Raw genomic sequence first — 18,593 nt, forward strand, 5'->3', positions numbered from 1 at the left:
GGGAACACTTGCACCCTGTAAGTGGGTATTTCCTCCCCATCGATGGGTATTTCTGTCCTATAGGTGGGCATTTCCACCCGAGGGGGGGGTATATGCACCTCTTAAGCAGGTATTTACTCCTGATAAGTGGATATTTACACCCAGGGGGGTGTATTTCTGCCCCATAGGTGGGTATTTGTGCCCCATAGGTGGGTATTTCTGCCTCTCGGGGAATATTTCTGCCCCATAGATGGGTATTTGCACCCCATAGGTGGGTACTTGCGCCCTGGAAGGGGGGTTGAATTCAGCGCCAGGGGGAACCCAGAGGCCTCACAGAAGCCATAAAGTCAGCGGCTGCAGCGTGGAGTCTGAGAGGAGGAGGAGGGTTGGGGGGGGTGGAGGAAGGGCAGGAGGAGGATGGGGGGAGGAAGGGCGCTAGGGCAGGGGCGGCCCGTTGACGCCGGGGTGGTAGAAGGCACAGTTGTTCTCGTACCTGCAGCTGCCCTTCAGCATGAAGTGGCGACAGACGGCGCGGCTCGACATGTCTGCGTGAGAGATAAAGGGGGGGGGAAGGCGCGTCAGGCGCCGGCGCCCCGGCCCCACGGTGGCCCCACGGCAGCCCCCGCTGCAGCGGCTCTGGGAGGAGGAGGAGGAGGAGGGGGGAGATGGGGGGGGGATGACAGGGTTGGGGGGACGCAGAGATGGGATCGGCTTGTCGTGTGGGGCAGCAATGGGCCCCACAGCAAGCCCCACAGGCCTGGCCCTAAGAGTTAGGAGGGAAAGTGGAGGCGGCTATGGGGCTGGACCCCTGCTATGGAGTAACAGTGGAGCCCCACGGCACCACCGTGTCTGTCCTAACACTGGCTACATCTATGGGGCTGGCTCTGGCCGTAAGCCCCACAGCACCCCAATCCCTGCCCTACAGCCTGGTGTGGGGTAGCTGCATCTATAGGGCTGGCTGTGGCCATGAGCCCCACAGTGGCCCGCTCCCTGCCCAATAGCCTGGTGTGGGGCTGGGCTGGTCCCTCTACGCAGCTGCGGGGCAGCGCCAGACCCCCACAGCGCCTGAGCCCTGCCCTAGGAGCTGGGCTGGTCCCTGTGAGGCAGCCCCAGAAACACTGAGCTCTCCCGTGCCCCCCCTTCCTGCACTGTGGGGCAGCCATGGGGCAGAGCACCGCACGCCTGACCCTGTCACCCTGTGGGGTGGCTGTGGGGCGCCAAGGCAGCTCCCAGTGTGCACCAGGGCCTGCTCTAGAGCTGGACTTACAACTCCCGGCATGCCCTGGTGCCTGACCTAACCTGAACTACCACTCCCAGCATGCCTTGCTGCCCCCCTCCTAGAGCTGGTTTTAGGTCCCAATATGCCTTGCGGCCCCTCCTAGAGCAGGACTACAACTCCCAGCATGCCCCGCTGCTTGTATTAGATCTGCCAGGAGCTGGACTACCACTCCCAGCATGCCCTGCTGCCCCCTCCTCGGGCTGGTCTTAGGTCCCAGCATGCCACGCTTCCCCCTCCTAGAGCCAGACTACACCTCCCAGCATGCCTCAGCCCACCTCCTCGAGCTGGCCCTCACTCCCAGCACGCCCTGCTGCTGTCCCAGAGCGGGACTACCCCGCCCAGCGTGCCCCGCGGCCCTCCATCGCCCAGCACGCCCTGCCGCTCCCCTCCCAGAGCCAGACTCCATCTCCCAGCATGCCCTGCTGCCCCACAGCTGCCCCGCAGCCACGGGGCCAGTGGGGGGTGGGGGTGTCCCTACTCTCCCAGCATGCCCTGCGGCCGGCGGGTGGGGGGGGTCCATGTCCCCCCACCCTACAGCCCCATGGGGGGGCGGCGCCAGTCGGGGCCCCGCCCCCAGGGCCCGGGGGGCTCGAGGGGCTGGAGGGGGTGGGGGTGGGGGGGTGGCTCCCCCCCCCTCCAGCGGGGCAGGAAGGGAGGGGGCGGAGGGGGTGGGGGGGGCGGGGGGGAGGGGGCACCCACAGGCCCCTCCCAGCCGGGGCCTGGCCCCGCCCACAGCCACGCCCCGCAGCCCCCCCCGCTCCCCCCGCCCCCTCCTCCTCCTCCTCGCGAGGGAGGGGCCGGGCCCCCCCCGCATTTACCTCCTCCGTGGCCACGGGGGTGATCGCCGGGGTGGCCTCTGCCGTGGTCGCCGTGGCTACCGGGGGGCCCCCCCCTCGCGTTGCCGCCGCCGCCGCCGCCATTGGGGGGCCCCCCATTGCGCCCCCCCCCTCCGCGGCACCGATAAGGGGGTTCAGCCCCCGAGCGGCCGCGGGGGCGGTGAAAGGGGCCCCCCCCGCGCATGCCGCCACCGCCGCCGCCACCATGGGGGCCACCACGGAGTGTCCCCCCCCCGTCCGGGCCGTCCCAAAAGTCGCTGCCGCCGCCACGTTGAGGGGGGGGTGGCCCCAGGAGCCGGGGACCACCAGGGAGCCCCGGGCCTGGGGGGAGGCCGGGGCCCCCCCCGCCACCACCGCCATGGGGACCTGTGGGGGGAGAGAAAGGGGTGAGGGGGGCGCACCCAGGGGGGCCCCAAGGCCAGGGCGGCCCTGGCTGAGTGTCCCCAAGTCAAGGACTCCGCTGTGTCCACACTGCGGCAGCCAAGTGTCCCCAAGTCTGTCCCCAAGCCAAGCGCAGCCCTTGTCCCTGCTGGCGCACTGGACAGTGTCCCCAAGTGTGTCCCCAACTGTGTTCCCATCATGTCCCCAAGCCAACAGCAGCCCCCCCTCCCCCATCAGGGCACTGGACAGTGTCCCCAAGCGTGTCCCCGGCACGTCCTCAAGCCAAGGACATTGCTATGTCCTCACTAGGGCAGGGCACAGTGTCCCCAAGTCTGTCCCCTACCCAAGGACACCACTATGTCCCCACTGGGGCAGGGGACAGTATCCCCAAGAACACCCCCGAGAATGTCCCCAAGCCAAGGACTCCCCCACTTCCCCATCAGGGCACTGGAGAGTGTCCCCAGTTGTCCCGCCAGCACGTCCCCAAGCCAAGGACACCCCCATGTCCCTGCTGGGACAGTGTCCCCAAGCCAAGGGCAACCCCCTGTCCTCCCTGGGGCGGGGGGACACTGGCCTCATTGTGTCCCCAAGCCAAGGGCTGTCCCATGTCCCTGCTGGGGCACTGGACAGTGTCCCCAACTGTGTCCCCATCATGTCCCCGAGCCAAGGGCAGTCCCACATGTCCACTAGACAAGGGAGAGTGTCCCCAAGGCAAGAGTACCCTCAGTTCCCAGTCAGGGCACCGGACAGTGTCCCCAAGCCCAAAACCCTCCCATGTTCCTACCAGGGCACAGGACAGCGTCCCCAACTGTTCCCCAATCGTATCCCCAAGCCACGGGCAGGGAACTGTGTCCCCATTAATGTCTCTCAGGGTGTCCCCAAGCCAAGAGCACCCCCACATCCCCGCCTGGGAACTAGACAGTGTCCACAACTGCCCCCAAGCCAAAAGCAGCCCCATTCCCCTGCTGGGGCAGGGGAAAGTGTCACCCCCCCGAAGTCCCTGTGTCCCCTCCGGTGTCACTTACCCGGCATGGGCCCCCCCGGCGGGAAGTGCTGCATGGCCTTGGGGCCGGGCGGGAAGCCGTTAGCCATGGGGCCAGGGCCCAGCAAGCCATGGGGCACTGTGGGGAGAAGAGAGGGGGAGGGTTAAAAAGGGGGAACACACCCCCCAGCCCCTCCCAGAGCCAGCCTGCCCCCCCCAACCCCTCCCCAAGTAGGGAACAGGGGTTGGTGGCATCTCCCGGCCCCCACCAGGTGCAGGGGATGTCCCCAGTTCAAAGGGACACCCAGGGCAGGCTGTCCCCATGTTAAGGGGACCACCCCCATGTCACTCCAGAAGGGGACATGGGGTCAGAGCTTGTCCCCAAATTACGGGGAACCCCAATACCCCCCTGCGTCACTCCAAAGGACACGGGGTCCCCATCAGCACCTCGAGCTTGTCCCCAAATTAAGGGTACACTAAAATACCCCCATGTCAGCCCAGGGGACATGGGGTTCCCAGGGACACCCAGAGATTGTCTCCACTTAAGGGGACCCCCCCCGTCACCCCAGAGGGGGATAGAGGATCCCCAACTGTCCCCAGAGCTTGTCACCAAAGCAAAGGCACCCCCCCAATATCCCCTGTGTCACCTCAGAGGACACAGGGTCCCCAATGACACCCAGAAACTGTCTCCAAGACAAGGGTACCCCCCGTGTCACCCCAGAGGGGGACATGGGATCCCCAGATCTTGTCCCTAAACCCAAGGGACCCCCCATACCCCCACCAAGTGTCACACTAGAGAGGGGACACAGGGTACCTGGTGCCACCCATGTCAGGTCGCCAGGCTGAGGGGACACAGCTGCCCCTCGATGTCATCTCTCCAGAGAGGGTACAGGTCCCCAGGCTGAGGAGACCCCAACGTGTCCCCTCCTGTGTCCCCAGACCCAGGGGACACCCGAGTCACCCCAGGTGAGGGGACAGGCCCCCATCAGGACTGAAAGCAGGTCCACAAGTCGAGGGGACACCGATATCCCCCCTCCCGTGTCACCCCCTGGCAGAGAGGACACATTGCTGGCAGTGTCCCAGCCCACAGGGACACCTGGGGACACGTCACACATCCCCAACCCACAGGGACCCCCGCCAAGTGCCCCTGTGTCCCCCCAGGGATGGGGACAGGTCCTTGGCAATGCTCAGATGACACCAGTGTCACCTCAGGTCCCCAAGCCGAGGGGAACCCCCAAGTGTCACCCCAGAGCATGTCCCCAAATCAAGGGGACCCGCAGGGTAGGGGATAGGGTCCCTGGCATGTCCCCAAGCTGAGGGAACCCCACGTCACCCCGAGGTGGGGGACAGGGTCCCCAACACTGCCTGGAACACATACCTGAGCTGAGGGGACACCCATGTCACACCAGGGCAGGGGACAGTGTCCCCAAGTGTGTCCCCAACCCACGATCACCCCTACATCCCCTCAGGGACACAAACCAAGCTGCCAGCAGCCCCCACCGTGCCCCGTGCCTCCCCACGACACCCGTCCCCACGCTGTCCCCCTGACCAGTGACAGCGTGTCCCCCCCTGCTGACCCAATGTTCCCCTCTTGCTGCGTCCCCCGCTCACCTCCACTGGGGCCCGGTGGCTGAGCCTGCAGATTTCCCAACAAATGTTTGATTTTATCCGAATAATCCGGCTGTTTCATCAGTTCCTCTGCTTTGTGGGTGCTGGGCCCACCCTGGGGGGGGACACAAAGAATGAGTCCAGGGGGAAGGGGAAAAATAAAGGCCCCCCCCCCGGCCCCAGCACCACCCCCGCAGCGCCGCCGCTGCCCCCCCTTTTTTGTGTCCCCCCTTTTCTTTTTTTGGGGGGGCTCTGCGCTGGGGGAGGAGGAGAAGGGAAATGGAGACGGGGGGAGTGGTTACCATGATGGAGGTGAGGATCTCCTGCATGTTGATGGGGGCAGCAGGCGCAGGCCCCTGGGGGCTTTTGCCGGCCCCCACGCTCCCCATCAGGTTGGCCAGTACCGGGGGGAGTTTGGCCCCCCCGGGATCTGGCGAGGGCGAAGCGGTGCCGGCTTCCAATCCTTCGGGATAGGCCACCTCCTCAGCGGAGCAATCCTAGGGAGGGGAGAGATAGAGGGGTGAGGGGGTGGGGAGGAAGGATGGGGGGAGGGGAGGGAAAATATGGGGGGACACTGCGCTATAGGGTGGGGGGGGCTATGGCGGCGCGGCACGGCGCGGCGGCACTTACCTCGTCCAGCGGGATGAGTTTGGGTGGCAGCGGTTCGTAGGATTCCGGATCAGGTTCGTGCGGACTGTCTGGGACACTGGGGTCAGGGGAGGCAGGGGGACAAAGGAGGGAAAACGGGAGGGGGTTGTCAGTAGATCTCCGGGATCCGGTGCTGGCAGCTCCCTCCCAGGGGATCCTCAGGGATCTTCCACCCCCCACCCCCAGATTTCGGATCCTCAAGGATCCTGTGTCATGTCCCCCCCCCCCCGCCCAAGACTGTGGATCCTAGGGATCCTGCATGTTCCCCCCCAGCCCCCGCCTGCCCCAGCCTTTGGATCCTCAAGGATCTTGTGTGTCCCCTCTGAGACTTTGGATCCCAGAGAGATCCCGGGGCCACCCCCCTCCAGACTCCAGAAGGCTCCTCCAGGCACCCAGATCCTTGGGGATCCCGGGAGATCTGGCCCCCAGCAATCTGCTCTCCCCACCGACGTTGGACCTACGGGGTGCTGGGGCCTGAAAACCTCCCCCTCGACTCTGGATCCTCACAGATCCCAGAGAATATTGTTCCCCCAGAGCGTCCTCCCGAGCTCAGGATCTTCACAGATCCCTGGGATCTGGGACCTGAAAACCTCCCCCCCGTCTCTGGATCCTTGGAGAGCTAGGCTCAGAAAAAAAACCTTCCCCCAGGTTCGGGATCCTCACAGATCCCAGACGATCTGGGCTCCAAAAATCTCTCCCTTCCCGCTATGGATCCTCAGGGATCCCAGGGAATCTGCCCCCCGCCAACCCTGACCCCAGGCTCTAGCTCCCCAGAGATCCCAAGGGCTCCTGCCCAGCCTCCAGTGGCAGATCCTGAGAGATCCCAGGGCCACACCTCCAGATCACAAGGGATCCCAGGGACATGAGCTCCAGACACATCCCCTGGCACAAGGATCCCTGCAGCAGCACTGGGAAGATGCCTCGCATGTGCCCGATCCCTGGGAATCCCCTGAGCGGATCCTGAGGGATCTGAGGCTCCAGATCCGCAGGGATCCCAGCTCCATCACCCTCCCACAGGCCATCCCCACCTAGGATGTAGATCCTCGCACTGTGAAGGATCAACCCCATTAATCCTTGGGAGAGGGATCACGCCCTGATCCAAGGCTGGCCCAACACCCCCAAAAGTGGGTCCCAGATCCCCAAAATCAGTCCCATGACCCCCAAGAGCGGGTCCAAGATCCCCAAATGCATGTCTGAGACCCTCAAAAGCAGCTTTGAGAACCCCAAAAGCAACCCTGAGACCCTCAAAAGCAGGTGACACACCCCTAAGATCCCCAAGAGCAGGCCCAAGACCCCCAAGAGCAGGCCCAAGACCCCCTAAAGCAGGCCCGACATCCCCAAAACAGCCCTGAGTCCCCCCAAAACTGCCCCAAGACCCCCAGAAATGGGGATCCCCCCCCAATCCTGACCCAAGGGATCTCCTGGGCCGATCCGCTTCAAATGGGGACAGGGGGATTCACCACCCCCTTGCAAGGAGAAGGGGAATCCCCGGTTCTGAGCATGGTGCCAAGAGCAGATCGACTCACCTCTCCTTGGACAGAAAGATCTCCTGCAGGATCCCTTTCTCCCTCTCGGCCTGAGTGAACCGTTCCCGGCTGCCGCTGCCTGGCACCACCAGGGGAGCGGGAAGATCCAGGAGTTTGGGATAAATCCAGGGCACTTTCTCCTCCATGGCATCATGGCTGAGGCGTCGGGCCGTCTCAAAAGCGTGTCGATCCTTCAGCATCTCCCGCTTGGCCGCTTCCTCAAAATCCTTGATCTTGTTGACGTTAACTGCAAGGAAGGGAACACCAGCGTCACCCCCAAAAAGCCTGGGGACACCCAGAGCAGGGGGACAAACATGGGGAAGGGACAAGACTCACCTCGCTCAGTCTCATCCAGTTCGAAGTAGAAATATTCACGGAGTTTGTTCTCCTCTGGCCAACTCACCGTTTTCTTTTTCCGCCCTTTTTTGGTGAGTTGGCCGCCTTCCGTTGCGTTTTCACCGCTTTTGGCATCACCGCTCACCTCCGCCGAGCCTGCAGGAGGAACCGTGAGCGGCTCAGCACACATTTGAACCCCCCCGCCATAGTTTTTCCCCTCCCCAGCACCCCAACTTACATGTTTCCATTGGTTCTGGCACTTCCACAGCCGGTACCGGCGTTCCTGGACGATCCGGCTCCATCGGTTCGGAGGCGGCGCTGGGCTCCGGGGAGGACGGTTTGACCGAACTGGTTTCAGGAGCTGGTTTCCCCTCGAAGGGACTGGGCTGGGGGCACGGGGAGAAAGAGGAGTTTGAGCGGGGTCTCTAGGCAAGAACGGGACCCTGGTAGCCAGGGAGGGGGATGCTGGTAGCCACCTCCTCACCTTGGCCGCCGTAGGGGACAGCACCTTCTTCTTCTTCTTGATCTTGATGCCAGGGATGGGAGCAGAGTTGAGGGCATCGAGGAAGCCGAGGCCTTCCATGGCTGTGGGAAGGAGGGGATGGTTGAGCCCAAATCCCCCACATTGACCCCAAAAAGGCAGCCAAAGGGATCCTCAAAACCACCCAAAGTGTCCTCAAAAGAGCACCCAAAGTGTTCCTCAAAAATTGCCCCCAAAGAGGCATCCAAAGTGTCCCCCAAAGTCCTGCAAATTGTCCCAAAACAGGCACCTCAATTCTCCCCCAAGACACCCAAATTGTCCCCTAAAATTGTCCCAAAAAATCAAAGTGTCCCCAAAAAGGCACCCAAATTGTCCCCAGAACAGGCAAATTGTACCCAAAAAGGCACCCAAAGTGTCCCCAAAAATTTTCCCCAAAAGGGCGCCCAATTTTCCCCGAAAAATTGTCCCCAAAAAAGCACCCTGGTGACCCAAACCCATGAGAAGTGTCCCCAAAAAAGCACCCAGTATCTCTCAAAAAGCATGAAAGTGTCCCCCAAAAAGTTGTTCCCAAAAAGGCACCCAGGTGTCACCCAAAACCACCCAAGGTCTCCTGAAAAACGCAACCAGGAGTCCGCCCAAAAGAACCCAAAATGTCCCCAAAAAGGCTCCCAAAGGGTCCCCAAAGGCCCCCAGTGTCCCACAAAGGGCCCCCCAGTGTCCCACAAAGGGCCCCCCAGTGTCCCACAAAGGGCCCCCCAGTGTCCCACAAAGGGCCCCCCAGCGTCCCCCGGTGTCCCCACTCACGTTGGGGTGGGATGATCTTGACTTTGATCTCCTTGGTGGCGTTGGGTGCCGTGTTCAGGGGTTTGTATTTCTTCTCAGCCACAGGAACGTCCCCAGGGAGGGAGGAGACACTGCGGGGGACAGGGATGGGGACAGGTCAGGTGCCAGCAGGGACCCCAAAACCAGCCCCCAGCCCCCCCAAAGAGGGTCAGAGTTCCACAAGAGCAGGTTTGAGACCCCAAAACTAGCCCCGAGACCCCCAAAAGCAGCCCTAGAACCCTCAAAAACAACCTGAGACCCCCAAAAGATGCTCCCAGCCCCCCCAAACCCACTCCAAAAGCGGCCCCAAGACCCCAAAAAACAGGTCCAGGCCCCCCAAGAGCGGATCCAAGTCACACAAAAGCAGCCCGAGACCCCCAAGAGTAGCCCCAAGAACCCCCAAAGCAGCCCCAAACTCACTTTTGCCTCTTTATGGGCATCGGTTTCAGGTTGTATTTATCAGCAGTCGAAGAAGAATTCATTTTCTTCACGGGCACTAATGAAGGTGTCTCCATTTCCAGCCCTGTTTGGGGCAAAACATTGTTAGCACATCTTCCTGCAGCATCCCATGAACAACCACAATCCCCCGCAAAAAAACCCAAAACAGCCACAAAACCTGCCATCACCTACCAGTGGAGCGGAATTTGGCATGACTGGGAGCAGTGGTCCGCAGGGATTTGGGTTTCTCCCGCTTCTTCTCTGGCATCTCCTCAGTTTTAGCCTCAGATTTGGCTTCTTGGGGCTTCTCTTGGACGGGTGTTTTGCTTTTGTTTTCCTCTTTTCGCTTCTTTTTATCCCTTTCTGGGGCAAAACAGACAGTAAAAGGGTGAGAAGCTGGTGTTGGATTGGGGGGGGCAGAGGGAGAAGATGAGGAGCAGGGTGGGGCTCACCAGTCGGCTGGGCGCTGCTCTGGGAGCGGATGACACCCATCCAGTCACTGACAAGGATGGAAGCAAGGCGACGCAGCTCTGCAGGGAGATAAGGGGTTAAAAGGGGAGGTTTGGGGGGGATTCAGAGGTTTCGGGGGAGTCTGTTTTTTTTGGGGGGGGGGGCTGGGGTTTTTTTTGTGGGGTTTTAGGGGTGCTCACCTTCATCATCACTTGATTTGCTGAGCTGCTTCACCAGCTTGGCTGTGTTGTTCTGGAAAAAAGGGAGATGTGGGGTGAGTGTGGGGAGGGACAAAAGCCATCTAAAGGGGACAAAAGCTATCTGGAAAGGGATAAAAGCTCCTTTGGGGGACCCAAAAGGCACTGGGTGAGACATAAGCCACCCAGGAGGGACCCAAAAGCCACCCGGGAGATACTAAAGCCACGCAAGGGAAACAAAAGGCACTACAGGGAGACATAAGCCAGCCAGGGTGACACAAAAGCCACCTGGTAGGGTCACAAAAATCACCCAGGAGGACCAAAAAGCCACTGGGTGAGACACAAACCACACCGAAGGGACCCAAAAGCCACCTGGGGGGACCAAAAGGAGTCTCCCTTTTTTTGGGGAGAGACTAAAGCCACTCAACGAAGACAAACGCCACCCAGGAGTGACGCAAAAGCCACCTTGGAGGGTGGGGGAGGAGGGAATCAACACACAAAAATCACCCAGGGAGACAAAAGGCACATGGGAGAGAGACTAAAGCCATGTTAGGGGACCCAAAATCCACCTTGGGGGGCACAAAAGCAACACCAAGGAAACAAAAGGCACCCTGGGGACCCAAAAGCCACATGGGAGGGACACAAGCCACGCTGGAGGGACCCAAAAGTCAACACAGGGAGACAAAAGCCACGTAGGAGTGACCAAAATGCCACCCAGGGGTACACAAAAGCCATGTCAAGGCGACAAAAGGCACACAGGGGACCCAAAAGCCTCCTGAGAGGGACAGAAAAGCCACCTTGGTGGGACACAAAAGCCCTTTTGGGAGACGCACAAAAATCACTCAGGGAGACAACAGCCAACCAGGAGTGACATAAAAGCCCCCCTGGGGGGACCCAAAAGCCAGTGGGATGGCATAAAAGCCACCAGGGGAGGACAGAGAACGGGACATGGAGGCCACCCTGACCTGTTTGAGGTGGTCGACGGTGAGGGGCAGGTGCTGCAGGGTGAGGAGAATCTGCTGCAGAAAGGGGACATTGTTGGAGGCTTTGGAACTGGTGAGCCAGGTGTTGAGCAGCTTGTAACCCCCAATACGGATAAATCTGGGGGAAAAAGAGGGAAAATCCGTCAGGATCAGGCAAGGAGGGGGTGTCCCCCCAATTCCTGCTGGCCTGGACCCCCCTGGAGCCCTTCTCATTGCTCTTACTTAGCCAAGATCTCCTGCGCTCGCGTCTGCAGCAAGATGTTCAGGTAGATACAGCGACTCACCATCTTCTGCGAGTCCTTCATCAAGCTGGTTAACGAGAAACAAGGCGTCAGGACCCCCCCTCACATCATGGTGACACAGGGGGACAGACACTTAAGGGGACAATCTGGGGACTCACTTGAAGATTTTGGTGATGCCCTCTGTGCTCTTGACCTCGCCATCGCGGCCCAGGAAGCAGTCCAAGCCCTTGAGGAGCTCCTTGGGGTCGATGGGGCCCGAGCCCATGGCAGAAAAACCCTGAGGGGGGGGGGGGAGGCGGGGGGAGAGGGGGCAGAAAAAAGTGGGGGGGGAGGTTAGGACAGTGGTGACAACACTGTGTGTCCCCCCAAGCCCTGTCCCCTCCCCCCCACCCTCCAATTTTTGTCCCCTTTGAGGGTGACACCACCAAACCCATCCCCAGACACATTTTTGGCCCCAAAACCGAGGAAACTGCCCCCAAAATGCTGCTGTCACAACCGGGGGGGTGGGGGCACTGCATGGCCCCCAAGGGACACCAGGGGGGTGCCATCCCCCCCACCAAGGTGACACTGGGTGGCAAGTGTCTTGCTTGTAGTTTTAATTGCCGCTGCCACCCCAAGGGACAGGGACGACGGTTTCAGGTCACGCCAGAGGACAAAGGCCCCTCCCTGGGAGCAGGACAAGGGTCTGGGGGGGGAAGATGACAGCACCTCCATTTTTAATCAGCCAACCCCCACAAAGTTTTACCCCAAGACCTAATTAATGAGTCGGTGCTTAACGAGGCGCAGAGGCCAAGGTGACAAACGCAAAGACAACAGCGCAAGGGAGAGGGGGACAGCAGTGACAGCACGAGATTTGGGGGTGTCACTCCCCCTCCCCAAACCAGGGCGCAATTAATTCCACTAATAAATTACCACTGGCTATTAATTAACAGATTAATAATTAAGGCCAGCACCCCACTAATGACCCGACGCCAATAAAGTCTCTGACCCCAATCCAGCCTGACCCGCCAAGCCGGGATTTCATCCTCCTGACGTCAAACAGCTTCTTAATTACCACTAATTAGAAGCTCCTTCCTCCGGCTTAATTACGCCCCAGTTTTGCTAACAAAGACAGAAAGGTGGCGGCTGTGACCAGCTGGGCTGCTGCTTTTTTTGGAGGGGGGGTGAAACCAGCCCCAAAATGCTGCCAATTTGGGGGGGGAGGCTGAAAAACACCCCAAAATATCACTACTTTGTCCTCACAGCAAAGACTTAAAGAGCCGGGACTTCATTAAAAGTGTCCCCCCCCGCCAAGCTTAATTAAAGGATACAGGCGGCAGAGCACACCCCCCCTCCCCAACCCACTTTGAGGGGGGGGGGGTGGGTGGGGTGTATATTTTTTGGGGGGTGTCAGCGAACCAGGCACCAGCCACCCCTCTGAAAAGACACAAGAGCAAGTTAATTCGAGCACAAAAGCCCCCAAAATATCCCCCCTCCCAAAAACACCCAACACAACTGGGGAGGAGCAACTTATTTTAACCCAAAATTGAAGGTTTTAAGCACAAAAGTCCTTTGTAACCTTTGACCCCCCTCATGAAAAGAAGCTGGCTCATGGTTCGGGGATCCGGGGGGGGGGGGGGGGGGGGGGCCAGGACAGACACCACACGGCATGTCCCCCCACCTTGGCGTCCCGAGGCCACTGCCCAGGTGACAAGGGGGCAGCCACAGCCCTGTCCTGGCTTGAGGGGACCAGGGGGGGCACAACCAATTTGGGGGTTCATCCCCCATTTTGGGGGGGGTCACACAGAAGCAAACATCAACCCGCCACCCCCCTGCATTGGGGTGAAGCTGCTCAAACACCACTGGGGGGTTAAAAGGGGTAAGGGGGACCCCAAAAAGCACCAAGTCCCCCCCCAAGGGGGTAAATCACCTCCCAGGGGTGTGTGTGACAAATCCCATCCCCCCAGATTGGCGGGGTGGGCACCCCAGTTTGGTCCAGCCCTACCATCAACCAGCCACGAGGCCAAGGAAGGCCTGACACCCCCCTGCCCCCAACTGCGTTTTTACACCGCTTTTGCTCATTTCTCCCCGCAAAAAACAGCTTTTTTGAAGACAGAACCCCCTTTTTCAGCCGGGGGGCAGGGGGGGTTGTCACACAGGCCCCCCAAAACTGTGGGTGAAGGGGGGCTGCCCGTTTTGCCCCCCCCATAGCCCCCAAAGGGGAAATGCTACCACTGGGAAGAAAAGGGCTCTCCCCGCACACACGCCGGGCTTAATTTGGGGGGTGAATTAATTAAAACTTTATAATTTTATTAATAAAATTTAATATTTTTTAAAAACAGGTTTATATTTAAAAGACAGGTTTGTTTTTAAGCAAAACCTTTTGGATTTGGGTGTCGGGTGTATTAAAAAAACCACAGCTCCCGACTCAGCGCAGCATCCGCATGCACCGGGGAAACGGATGGTAAAGCAAAAAAAAAAAGGGGGGGGGGGATTTTGGGTTTTTTGGTAATTAAAAATTAGGTAAAAATGAAGGTTGTGAAATGTAATTAAGACCAGAAAGGTTTTTTTGCTTACCCGACGGGTGGCGGTTGTTCCCCTCCCTTTTGCTGAAGTAAAACCAAGTTCCCTTCGCTTCCTAAGCCTGCACCGCACACAGCAAATTCATTGAAAATTGGAAAAAAATACAAGATTTTTGGGGTGCGCCCCCCCCAAAAAGTGACTTTTTTTGGGGGGGTGAAGCCCAGTGATAGCATTTCCCTGTCATGATAAATTAAAGGTTATAAGTTGCTTGAGGACGCTAGTTTTTTCCCCCCCCTCAATCCCTCCCCAAAACCGCCACCCAAACGCACCCTAAAAAAAAAAAAATACATACAAAGGTGTGGGGGGGGGGGAGGGGGGGGAAGGTTTTTTTTTTTTAAAAAAAAAACCACTCTGTTTTTGGGAAGGAAAAAAGGGATTTTTGGCACAACCTACAAAAGAAGCAGCGGCCCGCAGGGTCCTACTCTGTACGGCACCGGGATCCTGCGGACAAAAGCCGGAGGGGGGGTACGGTTAGAGCGGGGTTTTGGGGGGAAATCAGGAGAAACTGGGGGTGAGGAGGGGGGGCAGAAGGAATTGGGTGGGGGGGGAATTAAAGAAGCAGGAGGGGAGAAAAATATGGGGCTGGCGACGCGGTGGGAGGGGTTTGCCCGGAGCCGGTTGCATCAGCCAGCGGCGAGGCCCAGGCGCCATTTTAAAAAGCCGAATAAAACAAAACTAAATTGGGGGGGGGGGGGGGTTGGGGGGAACACACAAATATCGATAAATATAACGACACCACCACCACCCCCCCCACCGCGCACCACCTACACCATTAAAGTAAAAGCATTAAATTTAAAGGGGTTTGAGACCCCCCCAGATAAATACAAAGGGGCCGCCGAGCCCCCCCCCCCCCCCCCCCGCCGAGGGGGGGGCCCAACCTGTAACAAAATAAATATAAATAAAGGGGGGAAAAAAAAGGAGAAAAAATGAGTTTCAAAAAAAAAAAAAAACAAAACAAAAAACAAAGAGTGGGTGAGCGGCTGCGCCATCTTGGCCCCAAATCTCCCCGAACCGGGTTTATTTTTTCAAAGGCGGGGGGTGGGGGGTATTTTGGGTTTTTTTTTAAAGCCAACCCTGTTTTGCTTGAAAGAAAGCAGGTTTTTGGGTAAAGCTAAGCCTGCCTAGCAATCTTTATTGCTAGATTGCACCCCACCACCACCTTTAACCACCCCCCCCAAAACCTTCCTTCCCCCCCCCGCCAGCCCCAGCATTTCTCTGCGCAAAACAATCCTAAAATGGCACCTAAAAAATAAAAAAAAAAATATAAAATAAATCATTTCTTTTCAACAGAATTTTCGCAAAAACCACCCGGATTCGCTGAAGGTTTTTTTTTAAAGCAGTCCCGTCCCGTCCCCCCCGCAATCTTTATGTACAGATTGCTCGGGTTGTACCCCCAACACACCAATTTCCGTCTCCCCCGCAAAAAACCAAGCGATTTTGGGTTATTTCCATTATTTTTTCTTGCCCTTTTTGTTTTTTGCGTAGGAGCTCATGAACCCTCCGCCACCGGCTCCCACGGCTTTTTTTTTTTTGACCGAAATACCCAAAATTTGAAGGTTTAACCACCTTTTAGCAAAGCCTCCTCCTCAAGCACACAGTTGGGGCTCTTCCTCCCATTATTTTTTTTTCGCTTTGGTACAAATAAAGAGCTTTTTCGGGGCTTTTTTTTTTTGAGCTGGTGGAAAATTCAACACTTACTATCCAATTATTTTGCTCGCCGACAGCGCTTCAAAGTTGGGATTTTGGCATTGGTGGTGTTAGAGCAAAAAAATTAAAGCTTTGGTTTTGGTCATGGCTTTAAAAAAAGGCAGCAACTTTTTTTTTTTCAGCTTAATGGGTTTTTTTTTGAGGGGAGTTTTGTTGTTTTTAACCCTGAAGGGGTGGGGTTTTGTCGAGCTAAATGGAAAAAAATAAAAAAAAAGTTGCTTTTGTTGTTTAAAAAAAAAGGGATCTTTCTGCCTTTGTTTTTTTGAGGGGGGAAAGAAGAGGGAGAATATGTTTTTTAAGTGGCAGTTTCCTTCGAGTTTGAAACGGCTCCTCAAGGACGGTCCAAAGGACGGAGGCTGCGATGGCGGCTCTTCCACGGCACCGGGATGGGAGCGGGAAGGGGGGAGAAAGCTCTTTTTTTTTCTTCCCCCAGCTTATATATATTTTTTGTATTTTTTTGTTTGTTTGTTTTGTTTGTTTGCTTTGTTTTGTCTTTTGTTTTTTTCTCGTGGTAAAGGCGACGGCGTCTCTCAAGAGCAACCAAACCTGGAGCGGGGAGAAGGAGAAAAAAAAAAAAGGGGTGGGGTGGGCACAATAAATAAAAAAAATGGAAAAAAAATTAGAAGCAAAGAAGAAAGACACGAAATGATTAGCAATCATCCCCGGTTAGAGTTTAAAATTTTAAAGGGCGGGGAGAAAGGGAAGAAGTAAAAAAACCGAAAGAAATCGCCCTTTGAGCGAGGGTGGGGGGTAGTTTCTCCTCAGCTCTAAAGGAAAAGGGCTGAGGGGCCCCCGTCCCCCCCCCCCCGGCGGGGCTGCAAATAAAGGCGGGGGGACGCCATTTTCTCAAAGCAAAAGGGCGCTGGCCCTAAAAAGGGCCCCCTCAGCGCCCCAAAAAAAAAGGGAGAACCCCCCCCAAACCGCGCCCCCACCCCCTTCCCACACCGGGCCCACCAGAGCTCTCTACTCACCTCCACCCAGCCCTCAGAATGGCGACGGGCACCGCCAGCGGAGCCTTTTATACCCGGCCCCCCCCCACACGCCTGGCCCCGCCCCCCGCCCGGCCTATCGCCGCCGAGTTCCTTCTTTGCGCCTGCGCACTAGCCGCCGCCCCCCACCCTTCAGGCGCCGCCGCGCGCCTTTGCCCCTCGCCGCGCCTGCGCCACCACCCCCCCGCGCATGCGCGGCCGCCGCCCGCTATTGTCCCCGCGCCGTGTGGCGCAGTTTTTATTCAAGCGGACGGCGCTGCGCATGCGCGGGGCCAGGGGCGCGCCGTACAGCAAGATGGCGGCACCCCGCCCCCCCGTCCCCCATGCGGAGGCGGGGTCTGCGCCGACAAGATGGCGCTGGCCAGGGGCATGGCGCTGCTGCGGGCGGCGGCCGGTGGCCTGCGGGGAGCGGGAAGGCCGTTGTGGGCTCGGGTGAGATGGTGATGTCACGGGGGAGGCGGGTGACGTCACGGGACGGCGCTGGGGGGGGGCGTGCCTGCGGAAGGGGCAGGGGCACGGGCAACACGTGCGGCGTCGTATGTCTTCACCGTGACGTCACCGTGACATCATCCTCCCAGCAGGACGCCCTCCGGCTCTGCAGCACCCAGGAAACACCCAAAGCCCCCCCATCCCCCTACCAGGAGCGGCCCTGGGAGTATCTGGAGAGCGAAGGTAAAACGGGGGAAGGGATTTTGGGGGGGGGTCCTCGGCCCCTCCCCAACCCACCTCGCAACCCCCCTTCCCTCTTTCCCCGCTCCCCCCACCAGAGTATCGCATCACCTATGGTGACAGGCCCATCTGGCATGGCTACCGCCGCAACCACAAAGGCGCCATCCCCCCCCAGCGCACTCGCAAGGCCTGCGTGGTGAGGACACTGGGAGAGAACTGGGGGGCACTGGGTGGGCGTGGTGGGACTGGGAGGGGATTGAGATGGAACTGGGGAGGCACTGGAACGGGACTGAGAGGGGACTGCGGGGGGAAGTGGGAGGGAGTGGGAGAACTAAGGAGCACTGGCAGGGGCTGTGAGGGACTGGGGGGAACTGGAAGAGAGTGGAGGGAACTGGGAGGGACTGGGAGCTTGGGGGGACACCTGCTGATCATGTCACACACACCCCCAGCGCAAGGGGAAGCGGGTGGGAAACCCCTGCCCCATCTGCCGCGACCGCAACCTCCACGTGGACTTTCGGGTGAGTTTGGCAAGAGAAAAATTCCTCCCCTCCTTTCTCCTCTTCCTTTTCCTCCTCCCATTCTCCTCTTCCTCCCCCCGCTTTTCGTCATCCTCTTCCTCTCCTGCTTTTCCTCTCCCCAGAATGTGAAGCTCCTGGACCAGTTCATCTGCCCCCATTCAGGCATCATCTTCCACCCCACGCACACAGGTGAGGGGCCACCAATGGGTGCTGTGGGGGCACCCACACATCCTGTTGGGGCACCTATATGTTCTATATGGCCACCCATGGGTGCTGGGGACCCACGGATGGCATCTCTTCCCCTTCAGGGGTCTGCATGAAGCAGCACAAGCTCCTGACCAAGGCCATCACACAGGCACAGGACCACGGTGAGGCCCGCGGGTGGGGAGCAGCACCCATGGGTGCCTCACCATGCCCCTCCTCACACCCCCCTGCCCCACAGGTCTGCTCTGGCTGCACGTCCCCTATGTCCCAGCCCCCCGCGACGACTTCTCCAACCAACACCCAGCTGTCAGCAAGACCCCTCCAGCACCCGCCCTGGCCCCTGGCCGCCATTGGTACCCCTGGTATGAGCGCCAGGCCCCTCCCACCGCTGCCATTGCCCGCATCCGTCACCTCTACAAGAATTACCTGAAGGAACAAGAAGCCCTGCCGGCCGCAGGGACGCCCCCTGAGACCCTTCCAACTCCCCGCGCGGAGCACAGGGAGGAATAAACCGTTTACAGCCCTTGCTAGACTCGTTTTTTGCCCTTCTTCCACCCAGAGAAAATGAGGCGCACTGCTGACAGGATCGTGGCCGCGCCCCCAAAATGGCCGCCGAAGCCTCAAAATGGCCGCCGCACCCCCAAAATGGCGGCCCTAGAGGGGTTGGGTGATGTGTACTGGGGGTTATATCCCAGAATGCCTGGCGGCGGTGGGGGATGTTTCCCGACATGCTTTGTGGCGAGCGCGGGAAGGGTT

General features: G+C 59.0%; 2 protein-coding genes across 13 annotated transcripts; one reads left to right on the forward strand and one right to left on the reverse strand.

The window, feature by feature from the left end:
* Nucleotides 1-283: 283 nt before the first annotated feature.
* Nucleotides 284-16,486, reverse strand: PPP1R10 (protein phosphatase 1 regulatory subunit 10). 9 transcript variants are annotated; one of them, XM_074567599.1, is made up of 21 exons: nt 16,429-16,486; nt 15,449-16,003; nt 13,745-13,811; nt 11,347-11,465; nt 11,169-11,255; nt 10,929-11,064; nt 9,967-10,018; nt 9,769-9,846; nt 9,509-9,679; nt 9,299-9,401; nt 8,861-8,970; nt 8,060-8,160; nt 7,814-7,961; nt 7,576-7,731; nt 7,240-7,486; nt 5,696-5,771; nt 5,368-5,562; nt 5,069-5,180; nt 3,501-3,596; nt 2,077-2,460; nt 284-615 (listed from the first exon to the last, which is right to left on the reverse strand). In XM_074567599.1, exons 4-21 carry the CDS (start codon nt 11,451-11,453, stop codon nt 284-286), a joined length of 2,691 nt encoding a protein of 896 aa, XP_074423700.1. In that variant the 5' UTR covers nt 11,454-11,465; nt 13,745-13,811; nt 15,449-16,003; nt 16,429-16,486. The 9 variants fall into 9 exon arrangements, with proteins under 9 accessions (XP_074423700.1, XP_074423699.1, XP_074423701.1 ...); XM_074567598.1 differs by lacking the exon at nt 13,745-13,811 and adding an exon at nt 14,144-14,191; XM_074567600.1 differs by lacking the exon at nt 13,745-13,811 and adding an exon at nt 14,140-14,191.
* Nucleotides 16,487-16,716: 230 nt separating this feature from the next.
* Nucleotides 16,717-18,364, forward strand: MRPS18B (mitochondrial ribosomal protein S18B). Of its 4 annotated transcripts, none has more exons than XM_074567809.1 (7): nt 16,718-16,878; nt 17,028-17,118; nt 17,214-17,311; nt 17,565-17,633; nt 17,756-17,822; nt 17,942-18,001; nt 18,076-18,364. In XM_074567809.1, the coding sequence occupies exons 1-7, from the start codon at nt 16,798-16,800 to the stop codon at nt 18,345-18,347; spliced, it is 738 nt and encodes a 245-aa protein (XP_074423910.1). In that variant the 5' UTR covers nt 16,718-16,797; the 3' UTR covers nt 18,348-18,364. The 4 variants fall into 4 exon arrangements, with proteins under 4 accessions (XP_074423911.1, XP_074423910.1, XP_074423912.1 ...); XM_074567808.1 differs by having other exon boundaries at nt 16,719-16,878; nt 17,025-17,118; XM_074567810.1 differs by lacking the exon at nt 17,565-17,633 and having other exon boundaries at nt 16,717-16,878; nt 17,025-17,118.
* The last annotated feature ends 229 nt before the right edge of the window (nt 18,365-18,593 follow it).

The sequence above is a fragment of the Larus michahellis genome, chromosome 29 (assembly GCF_964199755.1).
Source record: "Larus michahellis chromosome 29, bLarMic1.1, whole genome shotgun sequence".
NCBI classification, from domain to species: Eukaryota; Metazoa; Chordata; class Aves; order Charadriiformes; family Laridae; genus Larus; species Larus michahellis.

Bases quoted from the DNA above. Each gene is read 5' to 3' on its own strand.
- MRPS18B (XM_074567808.1), top strand. From the start codon at position 16,798: ATGGCGCTGGCCAGGGGCATGGCGCTGCTGCGGGCGGCGGCCGGTGGC. The intron at 17,119-17,213 runs GTAAAACGGGGG...TCCCCCCACCAG, and splicing joins GGAGTATCTGGAGAGCGAAG to AGTATCGCATCACCTATGGT. The intron at 17,823-17,941 runs GTGAGGGGCCAC...CTTCCCCTTCAG, and splicing joins CTTCCACCCCACGCACACAG to GGGTCTGCATGAAGCAGCAC.
- PPP1R10 (XM_074567597.1), bottom strand. From the start codon at position 11,453: ATGGGCTCGGGCCCCATCGACCCCAAGGAGCTCCTCAAGGGCTTGGAC. The intron at 9,847-9,966 runs GTGAGCACCCCT...ATCTCCCTGCAG, and splicing joins CAAATCAAGTGATGATGAAG to AGCTGCGTCGCCTTGCTTCC. The intron at 2,461-3,500 runs GTAAGTGACACC...CTCCCCCCACAG, and splicing joins GCCGGGGGGGCCCATGCCGG to GTCCCCATGGCGGTGGTGGC.